This window comes from Zingiber officinale, chromosome 10B (genome assembly GCF_018446385.1).
Source record: "Zingiber officinale cultivar Zhangliang chromosome 10B, Zo_v1.1, whole genome shotgun sequence".
Taxonomy (NCBI): Eukaryota; Viridiplantae; Streptophyta; class Magnoliopsida; order Zingiberales; family Zingiberaceae; genus Zingiber; species Zingiber officinale.
The window spans coordinates 90579471-90593284 of record NC_056005.1 but is presented as its reverse complement, the minus strand read 5'-3'; the positions used below and the strand labels follow the sequence as shown (position 1 = coordinate 90593284).

Genomic DNA, 13814 nt, shown 5'->3' with positions numbered 1-13814 from the left:
GTTTATATTTACTCAATATACATAAAATTAATTAAGCAAACAAGCTTGAATAGTTCGTTAAATTAAACAAACAAGCTTGAACACATATGTATTCAGCTCCTTAACGTTCGTAAATAATGTTCGTGAACAATATTCATTAATAAAATTCTTTTCAATAGGTTAAATAAACAATAAAATAAATAAATTTGAATTATCAAGCTCAATAATCAATCAAACAGCTAAAAGTTTCAAACAATCAAACATGATTGAATTAAGAGCTTGATAACATCAAAACAAATCAAGCTCGAACCAAGCTCGAATCAAACTTCAAACAAACTCAAGCTCATAAAAAATAAACCAAATCAAGCATGAACAATCATTTCAAAAACTTAGTTCATTTTAAGCTCGGCTCGACTATCTTATCAAACAAACTTGAACATCTCAAAACTCAACTTGGCTTGGCTCGTTTACAACCCTAGTTGCTTAGCCTTTTGTTATGGAGTGATATTGATATATAGTACAACCATATGAACAACACCACTAAACTATATTACTTGAACGTAAGCATAAGGGTGGGAATTTTGTTCAACGCTTTTAAAGTTCTCACGCATAGTAAATAAGTGTTGAGAGTCCAATACATAAGGAAGGTATATCAAGAGTGAGTTGTTGAATGAACAAGATTCCAATTATTGAACCCAAATTTTGATCCTTTGACCTTGTACATTGTTTAAGATTGCACCTTCAACTTTTGTAGCTATTCTTTCTTCTTTTTTTATTTTGCGTTTTTATTTTATGAGGCCAAAATGACAACTGTTGGGAAAAAAACCCTACATAAGGTTAATGTTGTTGTCCCCTGCAAAAGCTTCCGTCAGCATATTCTATCTCAATTTCCTTTTTTTTTTCAGTGGAATCCAATTTCTTCATAGAAAAAGCGCATGATGTATGAATTTTATTAAATATGACATCTCATTCAACAATATATCTAATGCATTTATGAACATCGGGTTGCTTGTCATAAACAGCTATTTGATTATTAAATTGCATAGTGATTGGTTCAGAAATTTCAAATTTGATCGATAAATTGAGACATGCCCTGCCTTGATTTTCATCTATTCCATCTAGAAAGTTATTAATTCCCTTGTCACCAAGTAAGCCAAAGTTTCAATAACTGCAGCAGTCCATCACACAAACTAAACACAAAAAAATGATGATAGATACATACTTTGGGTAACAATTGTTTAGGTGCCTTTGCTTGCAGCCCAACTGCCATCAAGAGAATAGTACCAAGATATTTTTATTAGAAGGATAGAATCACAACTTTGACGAATTAATAAATATATTTTTTTTAATAGACGATAGATCTAAAAATCCTAAAATAATGGACAATCTGCTACAAATACTTTCCGATTTATTTTAAGTACCGGTGAAATTATTTCATGTGATCAGACAAGTCATTCCCAAATTAATCGACATAAATGGAATATTTAGTACCAACTAAATAAAAAAATAATATTAAGATATATCAGAACAAAACTGGTAATATATGAAGGTGTGACTTTTTCTGCGAATCTCGAGTGACCTCTCTATTCAGTCTTCCAATCACGCCGGTCGTTTGTCTATGAACGACTAAGGGTAACTAGATCACAATTGAATAGAAGGCTCCATGTGATTTTATAGAAGGTTCCCGTCACACTAGTTTTGTCGCATGTCTTACGGAAAATGCTTGTGGAACCACAAAGGTCATCATAACTCTACTTGGTTTGTACACCTCCCAGGTTATGTCAATGTTAAATGGCTACCAAAGGAGACTTACAAATCAGTTGCCTGGGAAAAAAATCTAAACTGAACCATGGTTAGTTAACCTGCACTGCTAGAGAGGTAATTTCAACATCATCCAACTCAGACATTTCTAGGAGATGTTGATGCAGCAACATACATATATTGATCAATAAATAGGTGGAAATGGAACTCTAGCTAACACCTGCTTGTTTGTTTCTGCTCAAAACATGAACAATTCATCTGTTTCCCTCGTGTGTTATTCCCTCCTCTTCTTCTCGATTTGTATATCAGCTCTAGCTACTGAGTTTCTCTTCAATGGGTTCCGAGATGCTGCGAAAAACCTAAGCATGGATGGAGCTGCGCTTATCGCATCCAATGGAGTCCTCCAGATAACAAATGACAGTATGAGGCAAATCGGCCACGCCTTCTTTAGTTCTCGCATGCTCATGGTGAAGGATGAATCTGTGTCCTCTCCTGCTCTCTCATTCAGTACTACTTTTGTGTTGGACATCATTACTTACAATGGCAGTGGAGGAAATGGCATGGCCTTTGTGATTGCCCCCTTCATACCCCTTAGTGGAGTTGAAAGTGGTCAGTTCCTTGGACTCCTTAGCACGCAGAACAATGGCAACGTCTCCAACCATCTCTTCGCTATAGAATTCGACACGGTTGATACCACTGGAAAGTATATTGACTTCCCGGATAACCATGTTGGAGTGGACATTAACGACATCCACTCAGTTGTTGCGGTCCCTGCTGCATATCACACAGATGAGCTCAAAAATGTGACGGTGAACTTGTTGGGTGGAGAGCCAATTCAGGTGTGGATCGACTACAATAGTGCTGCAAAAGTTTTGAATGTCACCATAGCTCCATTTATGCTTCCAAAGCCACACCAACCTCTCATATCTTTGTCGATCGATCTTTTGACAATATTCAAGGAGTACATGTATGTCGGTTTCTCTGCGGCTACTGGAAAGCTCACAAGCAACCATTATGTTCTAGGCTGGAGCTTTAGCACAAATGAATCAGCACCAAACTTAACTCTATCAGAATTGCCTCTTCCTCCGAGGAAAAAGGTAAACTCACCAACTTCAAGAATTGGTACCGTTAAGTATGTGCTTGTATCTTCCCTTATCACATTAGTATTTGTGTTGTTCTTATTCCTTGTATCCAAATACTTGCGAAATCAAAGGAAACAATCAGAGAACCTTGAGGATTGGGAGTTAGAATACCCCAACAGGTTCCCATATAAAGATCTCTATAGAGGAACCAAAGGTTTTAATGAAACCGAGGTCCTTGGTTCGGGAGGTTTCGGTAAAGTCTACAAAGGGACCTTGTGGCGTGCCAAAAAACAAGTGGCCATAAAAAAGATATCAAATACCTCTAACCAAGGAGTGCGGGAGTTCATTGCGGAGCTCTCTAGTTTAGGCCAAATGAGACATCGGAACATAGTGCAGCTCCTAGGATGGTGCAAGCGGAATGAGGACCTCCTCCTCGTCTACGACTACATGCCCAACGGAAGCCTCGACACCTTCCTCTTTGATGACAATAGGAGCACCAATTTGAGCTGGAACCAGAGATTCAAGATTCTGAAGGATATCGCATTTGGGCTGGTCTACTTGCACGAAGATTGGGAGCAAGTGGTAGTTCATAGAGATGTCAAGTCGAGCAACGTACTACTAGATGCCGAGCTGAACGGAAGGCTGGGTGATTTCGGTCTTGCTAGGCTATACGAGCATGGAAAGAACCCCCACACCACCCACATCGTGGGGACTGTGGGCTACATTTCCCCTGAGTTATCGCATACCGGTAAGGCCACGACCGGATCAGATGTCTTTGCTTATGGCATATTTCTCTTCGAGGTGGCTTGTGGCCGGAGGCCAATAGAACACACTGCTCCATCAACGCAGGTGGTTCTGATTGATTGGGTGCGAGAGTGCCACACCATGAACAAACTACTAACTGTCGTAGATCCAAGGCTAAATGAAAACTACGACAAGGAGGAAATGGAACTCGTACTAAAGTTGGGATTGTTTTGTTCTCAATCTATTCCTGAAGCGAGGCCTACCATGAGGCAAGTGACAAACTATCTCAATGGCAATGACATTCTCAGTGATGATGTTGTTTTTGTATTCTCAAAAGAAAACTCACTCCGCTTGAACTCTCAACTTCCATATACTTCATCGTCCAAAGATGGGATGTCTTCTACTTCTCTCAGCCAAGGGAGATGACAAATCACACAGTCAATTGCACCCATTCAGATGAGCAAGGTAAGAACTGTGCTAGGGATATCTGTCCCCCACTTTGACTCTTTGTTATGGCCTAGGGAAATATGGATTTAGGGTATGATATATGAAGTACCAACAATAATTGTCTTTTATCCATCTATTGTATCACCTTTTTTATTGAAATATATTATAGTCTTTCAAGTTCAGCATTTTATTCTTTGGTGAATTTCTCTTATGACTAGAAGTCATGTGTGTAATGAAGGTCAGGGAAGAAAGACAAGCAATCTAACTATTACATAGCTCCATCTACCCTCCTCCTCTGAATCTATTTGCTATTCTCTCTTTCTCCCTCACAACCACACATGGCTCTGGACAAACCCTCACATTAATTTGTAGTGTTTCATCCTAGTGAACGAAAGCATCAATGATCAAGCATGAAACAAAAAAGGAACAGTAAAGACCTTTCATTTCAAAGAGAACGCCAGCAAAGAATAATTCTATGGCTAAAAGAGCAGTAGTAATCTATAGTAAGGAACAAGACCGGTATTTACAGACTACCTATGCACATACGAGAGCTTGTGCAGAATAGAACCATAAGTTTCTGTACTCAAAACTGGCAATAGCATGCGACGCAATAGCTAAGAAATTAACTTCAATTACCGTATAGTGAAGCGTCGGTACAAGGATCAGAAACTATAAAGGGTGAAACTAGTCGGCGGCAGTAGGGTTTGTGGAGACGGGAAGAGCGGCGTCGGGGCCGAAGAGGGCTTCGAGGGTGTCCGGCTTGATGATGATCAGAGGTCGATCCTTGGCCTCTTCCTCATCATCGTCGTCGTCGGTGCTGAGGTTGATGCAGGAGCAGTGCTCGAGGGAGGCAAAGAACGCCGAGGAGAAGCTCGCCCCCACCCAGTTCATCATTCGGTCGATCCTCTCGCAGGAGACGAGGTTCGTGTTCTCCATCGACGTATCTGTATGGAAATCGAGGCGGTGGAGGTGACGAACCCTAGCGATGAGACTAGTCCGTAGCGGAGGCGTATTAAATAGACGAACGTGAAACCTTCCCTCGCTCGTTGTTGAAGGAAGGAATTAATATAAAATTTTTTGATAATCTTATTATTGAAGTTAATATATTTATTTATATAAATTATTTAAAATAATAATAAAAAAATTAAATAAGACATATAATCATAATAATTATAAACATAGTAATATAATAGATTTAAAAATATTATTTTTCCTATTTGATTCGTGTTAATCTTGATTGTGTGTCAAATATAATAAATCTTAATTGATTAAAATCAATTTGAAATTATTTCCATTATTGTCATTATCCCCGACAAATTCAACGGGAGTGTTTGAACATTGAGTTTGAGTGATAACTTGATGAAACGTTGTCTAGATAATGACTTGATAAATATATCAACAATTTAATTTTCTATAGAGATATAAAAAATCGAAAGTTGTCGAGTCGCCACACGCTCGCGAATAAAATGAAAATCAATCTCTACATGCTTGATACGAGCATGAAAAACAGGATTTGCCACAAGATAAGTTGCTCCAATATTATCACACCAGATTTTATGTGTAGTAGTTGGGACAAAGTGTAATTCCAAAAGAAGATATTGTAACCAAATAATTTATGACGTTGCGTTAGCGATAGCTTTATATTCAACTTCAGTACTTGAGCGAGAGACTGTAGGTTGCTTTTTTATAAGTCGGGAAATAAGATTTCGCCCAAGAAATATATCATATCCACTAGTAGAACGTCTATCTTTGGGAGATCCAGCTCAATCTACATCATTGTAGGCAATCAACTCTCGTGAAGACTGACGATATAAAAGAAGACCATGTAGAATAGTACCTTTGAGATATCGAAGAATTCTCTTAACATATTCCCAATGATGTTCAGTAGGAACATATATAAATTGACAGACACAATTCACAACGAAAGTAATATCGGGTCGTGTAATTATGACATTTTGAAGGGCACCAACAATACTACGGTAGATCTGGGGGTTAGACATTAAAGAGGAGGATGAAAATGTAGTGAAACCATCCTCAATGATTGGAGTGGAGATAGGGTGTGCACCATCCATTTTAGCTCGTTGTAGGAGTCCAGCAATATATTTGCTCTGAGAGAGAAAACAATCTTCAAAATGTGAGAGAAACTTTATACCAAGGAAAAAACGAGCATTGCCAAGATCTCAAATAAGAAACTTTTGACGGAGAAGATGTAGTAAAGTAGTAATGTCATTTTGATCACTACTAGTTATTAATATATCATCCACATAAATCAGAACAAATATTTAAAATTCCTCATGACATGTAGAATAGAGAAGAGTTTGTTTTTGAGCCAGAAAATCCCTGAGAATGAAGCCAGATAGATAGACGATGAAATCATGCACGAGGTGCTTGTCGAAGACGATATATAGACTTCTGAAGTTGACACACACGTGTTGAAAGTTGCGGGTGGATGAATCCAGGGAGTTGCTCCATATAAACAGTTTATTCAAGGTGTTCATAAAGAAAAGCATTGAAAACATCGAATTATTGTATTGGCCAATTGGAGCTAACAATCATAGATAGTAGCAATCTGATAATTGTAATTTTGACGACTGAACTAAAAGTATCATTGAAGTCAATACCTGACTGTTGATTAAAGTCTTTAGCAACAAGACGAGCTTTGTAACATTCAATATAATCATCTGCACGATACTTAATTCGGTAAACCCATTTAGAGCCCACAATATTCATAGATGGGGTACGAGGAACTAAGCTCCAGGTTGCATTGCGAAGAAGAGCATCAAATTCTGTAGTCATCGCAGCACGCCAATTTGGATCTCTAACTACCTGTGTAAAATTAGAAGGTTCAACACAATTTAAAGAAGCAATAAGAGCACATGGAAGAGGATAATGAGTGGAAACTGATTGACATAGTGCATAAATATCGCTTAGAGGAAGTATTCACTGAGGAGTATCATCATCAGAGTTACTTAGAGATGAGTGGTCAGACGGATGAGAATCAGAACTAGAGAGTGGATCTCCACTAGCCACTAAATCTACAGGAATTTGTGGAGATGAAGCATGAGAATCAGAACTAGACAATGGATCACCACTAGCCGCTGACTCTACAAGAATTTGTGGAGATGGAGCATGACCCAAGATATCATCCCCCTTGTTCTTTCAATATGTCTAGATGGAGCAATCTATGGGGATTCTAGTATATTACTCGGTGATATTAGAAATGTGCCTCGATTATTTGAAGGAGGATCCGAGGTAGTAACTGCAAACGGAAAAAAAAAATTCATCAAAAGTAACATGTCGAGAAATATATATCTGTCTGGTCAAAATATGGAGGTAACGGTACCCATGATGTAAATTACTATAACCAAGGAAAACACATTGTTGAGAGCGAGAGTTTAACTTGTGTTTAGAGTAAGGTCGTAGCCAAGGATAATATACGCAACCAAAGATACAGAAGGAGTAATCTAGAGAACGATTATAAAGTATTTCCAAGGGACACTTGTTTTGAAGTAGTGTAGTGGGTAAACGATTGATAAGGTAGATCGCGGTTTGGACGGCGTCATCCCAAAATTTAAGTGAAACTGAGGCATGTTTAAGAGGAGCTAAGGCAGTTTCAACCACATGATGATATTTTTTTTCAACAGATCCATTTTGTTCAAGAGTGTGGGGACAAGAGACTTAGTAGAGGGTATCAGAAGAAGTAAGATGACGATGAAGCGCTTGATGCAATTTTCATAGTAAATAATTATCATGGTCAAGTTTAATGGAGAAAAAAAGGAACCATAGGAATTGAAAAAGAGGTATTTTGTGATAGTGAAGATATTTCAGTAAACTCGAGAGAAGACATATATTTTTTCACTGTTTTTTTCTCTCTCTGTTTTTTTTTCCTCTCACTTTTTTTTCTCGTTTTTTTTTCTTTTTCTTTTTTTCGAAGAAAAGACCAAACGGAGGAGAAGAAAAAAGATTATTACTCTAGTTGTCAAAGTTCCCATGGTTGCCACACAAAATTGGCAAGAAAGGATGTCGGTGTTGAAATCGACAGCAAAGGACGTTGGCACCAAGATCGGCAGCAAAGAACGTCGTCGCCGAAATCAGCAGCAAAGAACGATGGCGCCGAAATCAGTAGCAAAGAACATCGACACCGAAATTGGCGATGAGACTGCAAGATGTTGCTAGAGCACGCTGATCTTTGGGTTGCTCCAAGTTGCTGTTGTGCTCCAAGATGTTCACGTTGTTGCTGATTAATGTTGTAGAAATCTGGTACTAGAATTGAGGTGCTGGAAGAGGAATTAAAGAAGGAAGAAACTAAATTTTGAGGGAAGATACGGAAAAGGAATGATCATGGCTCTGATACCATGTATAAATCAATATGTAGAGGAAAGAAATAATATAAAGCTTTTTGATAATCTTATTACTAAAGCCAATAGATTTATTTATACAAGTTGTCCAAAACAATAATGGAAAGATTAAATAAGGCATACAATCATAATAATTATAAACATAGTAATATAATAGACTTGGAAATATTATTTTTCCTATTTAATTCATGTCGATCTTGATTGTGTGCCAAATATAATAAATCTCAATTAATTGAAATCAATTAGAGATTATTTCTATTATTGTCATTATTCCACAAGCGACCCTTCCCCACGTCTTCCTCACCACGCCTATTCCACCTGGTGGCTGGTGGCGCATGCCTCCGCCACCACCTCACCATGCTTTATAGGGCGGAAAACTGCTAGGTTCCTGGGCTGCCCGCTGCAAGCGCTTCCCAATTTACTCTGATGGCCTGTGGAAAACTTCCATGGGGCTGGGCTGGTCACCCCAGGCTCGACGTTACCCAGCCTGGTTAATCATTTTTTTTATAGGGTGGAAAGCCCTCCTGCTAGTCCCGCTTCGCGACTCTATGACTTCCTCTTCAGTCGTCTTCTGCGCTCACGGCCGCATGGCATTAACCTCCTTGCAGGCCAACATGGTGGTTGACCTCTGCATCAGCAAGCTGAGTGCCAAGTCAATTCCATCCACCGCCACCATCTCTGACGCTCTCCAATCATTCAGAAGCGTTGAGAACTGCTTCGTCGTCTGGACTACAGACAACTGCGTGTGGAAGGTCTGTGTGGTGGATATTCTGTGTTACCTCTGCATCGAGGAGAATCTTGACGCACCCATCGCCACCCTTTCAACGCCCATCTCAATTATGCTCTTGTACAAATCTGCCACCATCATTCGGTACCTCGAGCCTGACTCAAGGTTAATTAATACAACTCAAAGCCACCTCTCTGTTTTGAGAATTTTGTTCTATTATCTTGATTTAAATTGCAAATGTGTGAAAAACTCTTTCTAGAGGTGATCGGCAGCATTTTGGAAACCCTGGATGCGATTGTTAACGGCGTGCGGATCTTTCTTGTCCCCATTCGGAGCAAGCTCAACGAACTCAGCGGTGGTGGCTAACTCCAAGTTCTGCTAGCTGACGCAGGAGGACTTCGTCCGTTTCTTCCTCAATTTTATCCCCCTCTTCTCCTCGGTTTCCTCCCTTTTCGTCACCGAGTTTGCCCTCATCCGTCTAACCTCTCTAACCTTCCTCCTGAGAGACCATGCTCTGCCCGCCCTCCCCCTCATCCGCGCAGCCCACTTCGACTAGACATCCGTTGCGGTTATCTCTGACGACAGCTGCCTTGTCAATGAGATATCCGCCTCCACGCTCTCCCACTGCGATGTGCGAGTGCCCGCCGCCGCCGTTGCCGCGCTCTCCTCAGACGATCTTGTTAGAGTGTATACTAAAAGTCTAGCTTTTTGTAAACATCTATTTTGAAATAAAAGAATCACATTGGTCATATATCTACATTTATTTGCTAAGTGTAGTTGTTCAATTAATTTATATTGTAGATAACATGGTGAGTGATGTCATTCACAGAAGATCATGTTATCAGTTCTTTATAAATTATAAACACAGTTGCTCACGACTAAGATGGAAAGGAATAAATCGTTGGAATAGTCATAGTGTAATTAGGTATTAGTTTATCTTGACTAATAAATTACACTAGTACACTCTAAGTGTATTGAGTAGGGCCATTTAAGATAAGTTCTTTTTATACTGACTTAATAAAAGAACAAGACCTTAGTTATTATGGAAGTGTGTGCTCTTAATCCTAATATAATAACAAACACATATATTTAGTATTTATTTCTTTGACTTGTCAAAGGGTGAGATTTAGCTCGATAAATCAAAAGGCTTGATAAGTTAGCAAATGATATTACTTATAGTATGTGTTGTTGATTATAGAAGAAAACTGTGTCCTAGTAATCTAGGTTGATAATGTCCCCAAGAGGAACTCATAAGGATTGTCATGTTAAACCCTGCAAGTGGACTTAGTCTGACATGACGATAAGGTTGAGTGGTACTACTCTTGGACTGAGATATTAATTAAAATGAGTTGTCAGTAACTCAATTAATTAGTGGACATCCGACATCTTAAACACAGGGAGACTAATACACTCATAATAAGAAGGAACCCAAAATGTAATTTGGGATTGGTGCGGTAGTTCAATAATAATTCTTAAGTGGAATGAATTATTCTTGATGAAATTAAGTTGGGTGTTCGGGGCGAACACGGGAAGCTTAATTTCATCGGCAGACCAAAACCAATTCATCCTCTCGGTCCCTATCGTAGCCTCTTGTATATAGAGAATTATACCCACCGCGTACCCACTTCTTACCCACCCCATCCTAATGGTGTCGGCCAAGCAAGCTTGGAACCCAAGCTTGGGTCGGCCAAAGCAATTAGGATGAGTAAGATGATGTGGTCGGCCCTAGCTTGAACCCAAGCTTGGTGTGGCCAGCCACATCATATTAAAAGGATTTTATTTTTTAAAATTTTTCTTATGTGGATTCCATGGTTTTAAAAGAGAATTTAAAATTTAAATCTTTCCTTTTTATAGCTTTCAACAAAAGATTAAGAAAAGATATGATATCTTTCCTTATTTGTAGATTGAAAGAAAGATTTTAATTTTGAGAAAACTTTCCTTTTTTGTAACCATGTTCATGATTTAAAAGAGAGTTTTAAAATTATAAAATTTTCCTTTTATAAGTTTCTACAAAGGATTAAGAAAAGATTAGATATCTTTCCTTATTTATAGATTGAAAGGAGATTTTAATTTTAGAGATAACTTTCCTTTTTGGAAATCATCCACATGTTTTAAAAGAGATATTTTAATTTAAAGAAATTTCCTTTTATAACCAACCATGAAGGGATAAATTATTAGAGAAATTTTTTATTAAAAATTTTCGGAAACAAATTAGAAAGTTTTAATTCTTGTATTAAAACTTTTCTTGTTTGGAGCTTGTAGGTGGCCGACTATATAGATAAAGAAAAGGAAATTGATTTTTAATCAATTAAATTTTCCTTTTCATAGCAAAAGGAATTAAGGAAGTTTTTATTTAAATTTCCTTATTTACCAAGACCAAGGATTATAAAAGAGAGGGTAGGGGTGTCTTCATGGCTAACAACTCTATTCTATTTCCCTCCTCTCTTCCTTGTGTTGGAGTGTATACTGAAAGCCTAAGCTTTGTAAACATTCATTATGAATAAAGAATCACATTTGGTCAAATTGTCTACATTTAGTTGTAGTTGTTCAATTAATTTATATTGTAGATAACATAGTATGTGGTGTCACATGCAGAAGATGATGTTATCAGTACCTTATAAATTATAAACAGTAGCTCACGACCAAAATGGAAAGGAACAAACCATTAGAAGGTCGTAGTGTAATTATGTATCAGTTTATCTTGACTGTATAATTATACTAGTACACTTAGAGTGTATTGAGTAGGACCATTTGAGGTCGTTTATTTTATACTGACTTTATAAAGAAACAAAGACCTCGGTTATTATGGAAGTGTGTGCTCTTAATCCTGATATAATAACAAGCACATATATTTGATATTTATTTCTTTAATTTATCAATGGGTGAGGTTTAGTTCGATGAATCAATAAGCCCGATAAGTTGGGAAATGGTATCACTTATAGTGTGTGTTGTTGATTATAGAAGGAAACTGTGTCCTAGAGATACTAGGTTGATAATGTCCTCAAGAGGAGCTCATAAGGATTGTCATGTTAAACCCTGCAGGTGGACTTAGTCCGACATGATGATAAGGTTGAGTGGTACTACTCTTGGACTTAGATATTAATTAAATGAGTTGTCAGTAACTCACTTAATTAGTGGACATTCGATATCTTAAACACAGGGAGACTAACATGCTCATAATAAGAAGGAGCCCAAAAATATAATTTGGGATTGGTGCGGTAGTTCAATGATAGTTCTCTAGTGGAATGAATTATCATTGATAAAATTAAGTTGTGTGTTCGGGGCGAACACGGGATGCTTAATTTTATCGGGAGACCAAAACCAATTCCTCCTCTCGGTCCCTATCGTAGCCTCTTATTTATAGAGTTCTATACCCACCTATACCCACCTTCTATACCCACCCAATAGGGGCCGGCCAAGCTAGCTTGGGAAACAAGCTAGGGTCGGCCTAGGTATAAGATTGGGTGGCCGGCCCTAGCTTGAACCTAAGCTAGTGGGGCCGGCCAAAATAAATTAAAAGGAATTTTAATTTTTAATTTTTATTATGTGGAAGAAATAATTTATTAAAGAGAATTTAAATTAAAATATCTCTCTTATAAAAGATCTACAAAAGATTAAAGAAAGAGATTAGATCTCTTTCCTTATTTGTAGATTAGTGAGATATTTTATTTTCTCTTTAAAATTATTCACATGTTGATAAAATTAAAATTATAGAAATTTCCTTTTATCAACCATGAAGAGATTTTTGAAGAAAAATTTTAATTTTAAAATTTCCGGAAACAAATTAGGAAGTTTTAATTGTTGATTGAAACTTGTCCAATTTGTTCTCCAATGATGTGGCCGGCCAATGTAGGTTTAATTGGAAAATTTTATTTTATTTTTCTCAATTAAATCATGTCAAGGAAATTGAGGAAATTTTATTGTAATTAAATTTCCTAATTTGCCTAGGCCAAGGAATATAAAAGAAGGGGTGAGGGTGCCTTCATGAGATACAACATCTATTATTTCTCTCCCTCTTTTGTTCCTTGGTGTGGCCGGCCATCCTCTCCCTCTCTTCCTCTTGTGGTGGCCGAACCTCTCTCTTCCCCTTGGAGCTCTTGTGGTGGCCGGATACTACTTGGAGAAGAAGAAGAAGAAGGAGAGAAAGCTAGCATCTCTTGGAGCTTGGTTAGTATTTTGGTTTTTCTCCTTGGTGAAGTTTTCCTTTGTGGTCGAACCTTGCTTGGAGGAGAAGAAGGTGGTTGGTGGTTTCTCATCTTGGTAGATCGTTGCCCACACAACGTCCGAGGTTAGAAGAGGAATACGGTAGAAGATCAAGAGATTTTTCTACAAGGTATAACTAGTAATTTTTATTTCCGCATCATGCTAGTTATTTATGGAAATAATACCAAATACAAGAGGCTTACGTTCTAGAATTTCGAATATGTTTTTTCGATGCTGTGTTCTTTTGTTTTTTCTTTTCCTTGTGATTTGATTGTTCTCTTTGGTTAACCTAAAGTTATTTTAGGAAATTAAATATTAGCTTTCTATAAAAGGTTTTGTCTAGTCGGTGGTGGTTGCTCCTATATCCAAGAAGGCCATGTGCCTCGCCACGTCAGTACTGGGAACCAATTATGGAAATTAATATTTAATGGAATTAATAACTTAAGGAGACTTGGGTCGAACGTGTAAAGTTCCGCAGGAGATCCAAGTCAAAACCTAAAAGAACAAATAGAT

General features: G+C 37.8%; 2 protein-coding genes across 2 annotated transcripts; one reads left to right on the top strand and one right to left on the bottom strand.

The window, feature by feature from the left end:
• The first annotated feature begins 1955 nt into the window (after nucleotides 1-1955).
• Nucleotides 1956-4167, top strand: LOC122028684 (L-type lectin-domain containing receptor kinase SIT2-like). Its single transcript, XM_042587532.1, has one exon. The coding sequence runs from the start codon at nucleotides 1986-1988 to the stop codon at nucleotides 3990-3992; it is 2007 nt and encodes a 668-aa protein (XP_042443466.1). The 5' UTR covers nucleotides 1956-1985; the 3' UTR covers nucleotides 3993-4167.
• Nucleotides 4168-4460: 293 nt separating this feature from the next.
• On the bottom strand, nucleotides 4461-5052 carry LOC122029918. Its single transcript, XM_042589056.1, has one exon. It carries the CDS (start codon nucleotides 4947-4949, stop codon nucleotides 4698-4700), a length of 252 nt encoding a protein of 83 aa, XP_042444990.1. The 5' UTR covers nucleotides 4950-5052; the 3' UTR covers nucleotides 4461-4697.
• Between the last annotated feature and the right edge of the window lie 8762 nt (nucleotides 5053-13814).

Coding starts and splice junctions, on each gene's coding strand:
- LOC122028684 (XM_042587532.1), top strand. CDS start 1,986: ATGAACAATTCATCTGTTTCCCTCGTGTGTTATTCCCTCCTCTTCTTC.
- LOC122029918 (XM_042589056.1), bottom strand. CDS start 4,949: ATGGAGAACACGAACCTCGTCTCCTGCGAGAGGATCGACCGAATGATG.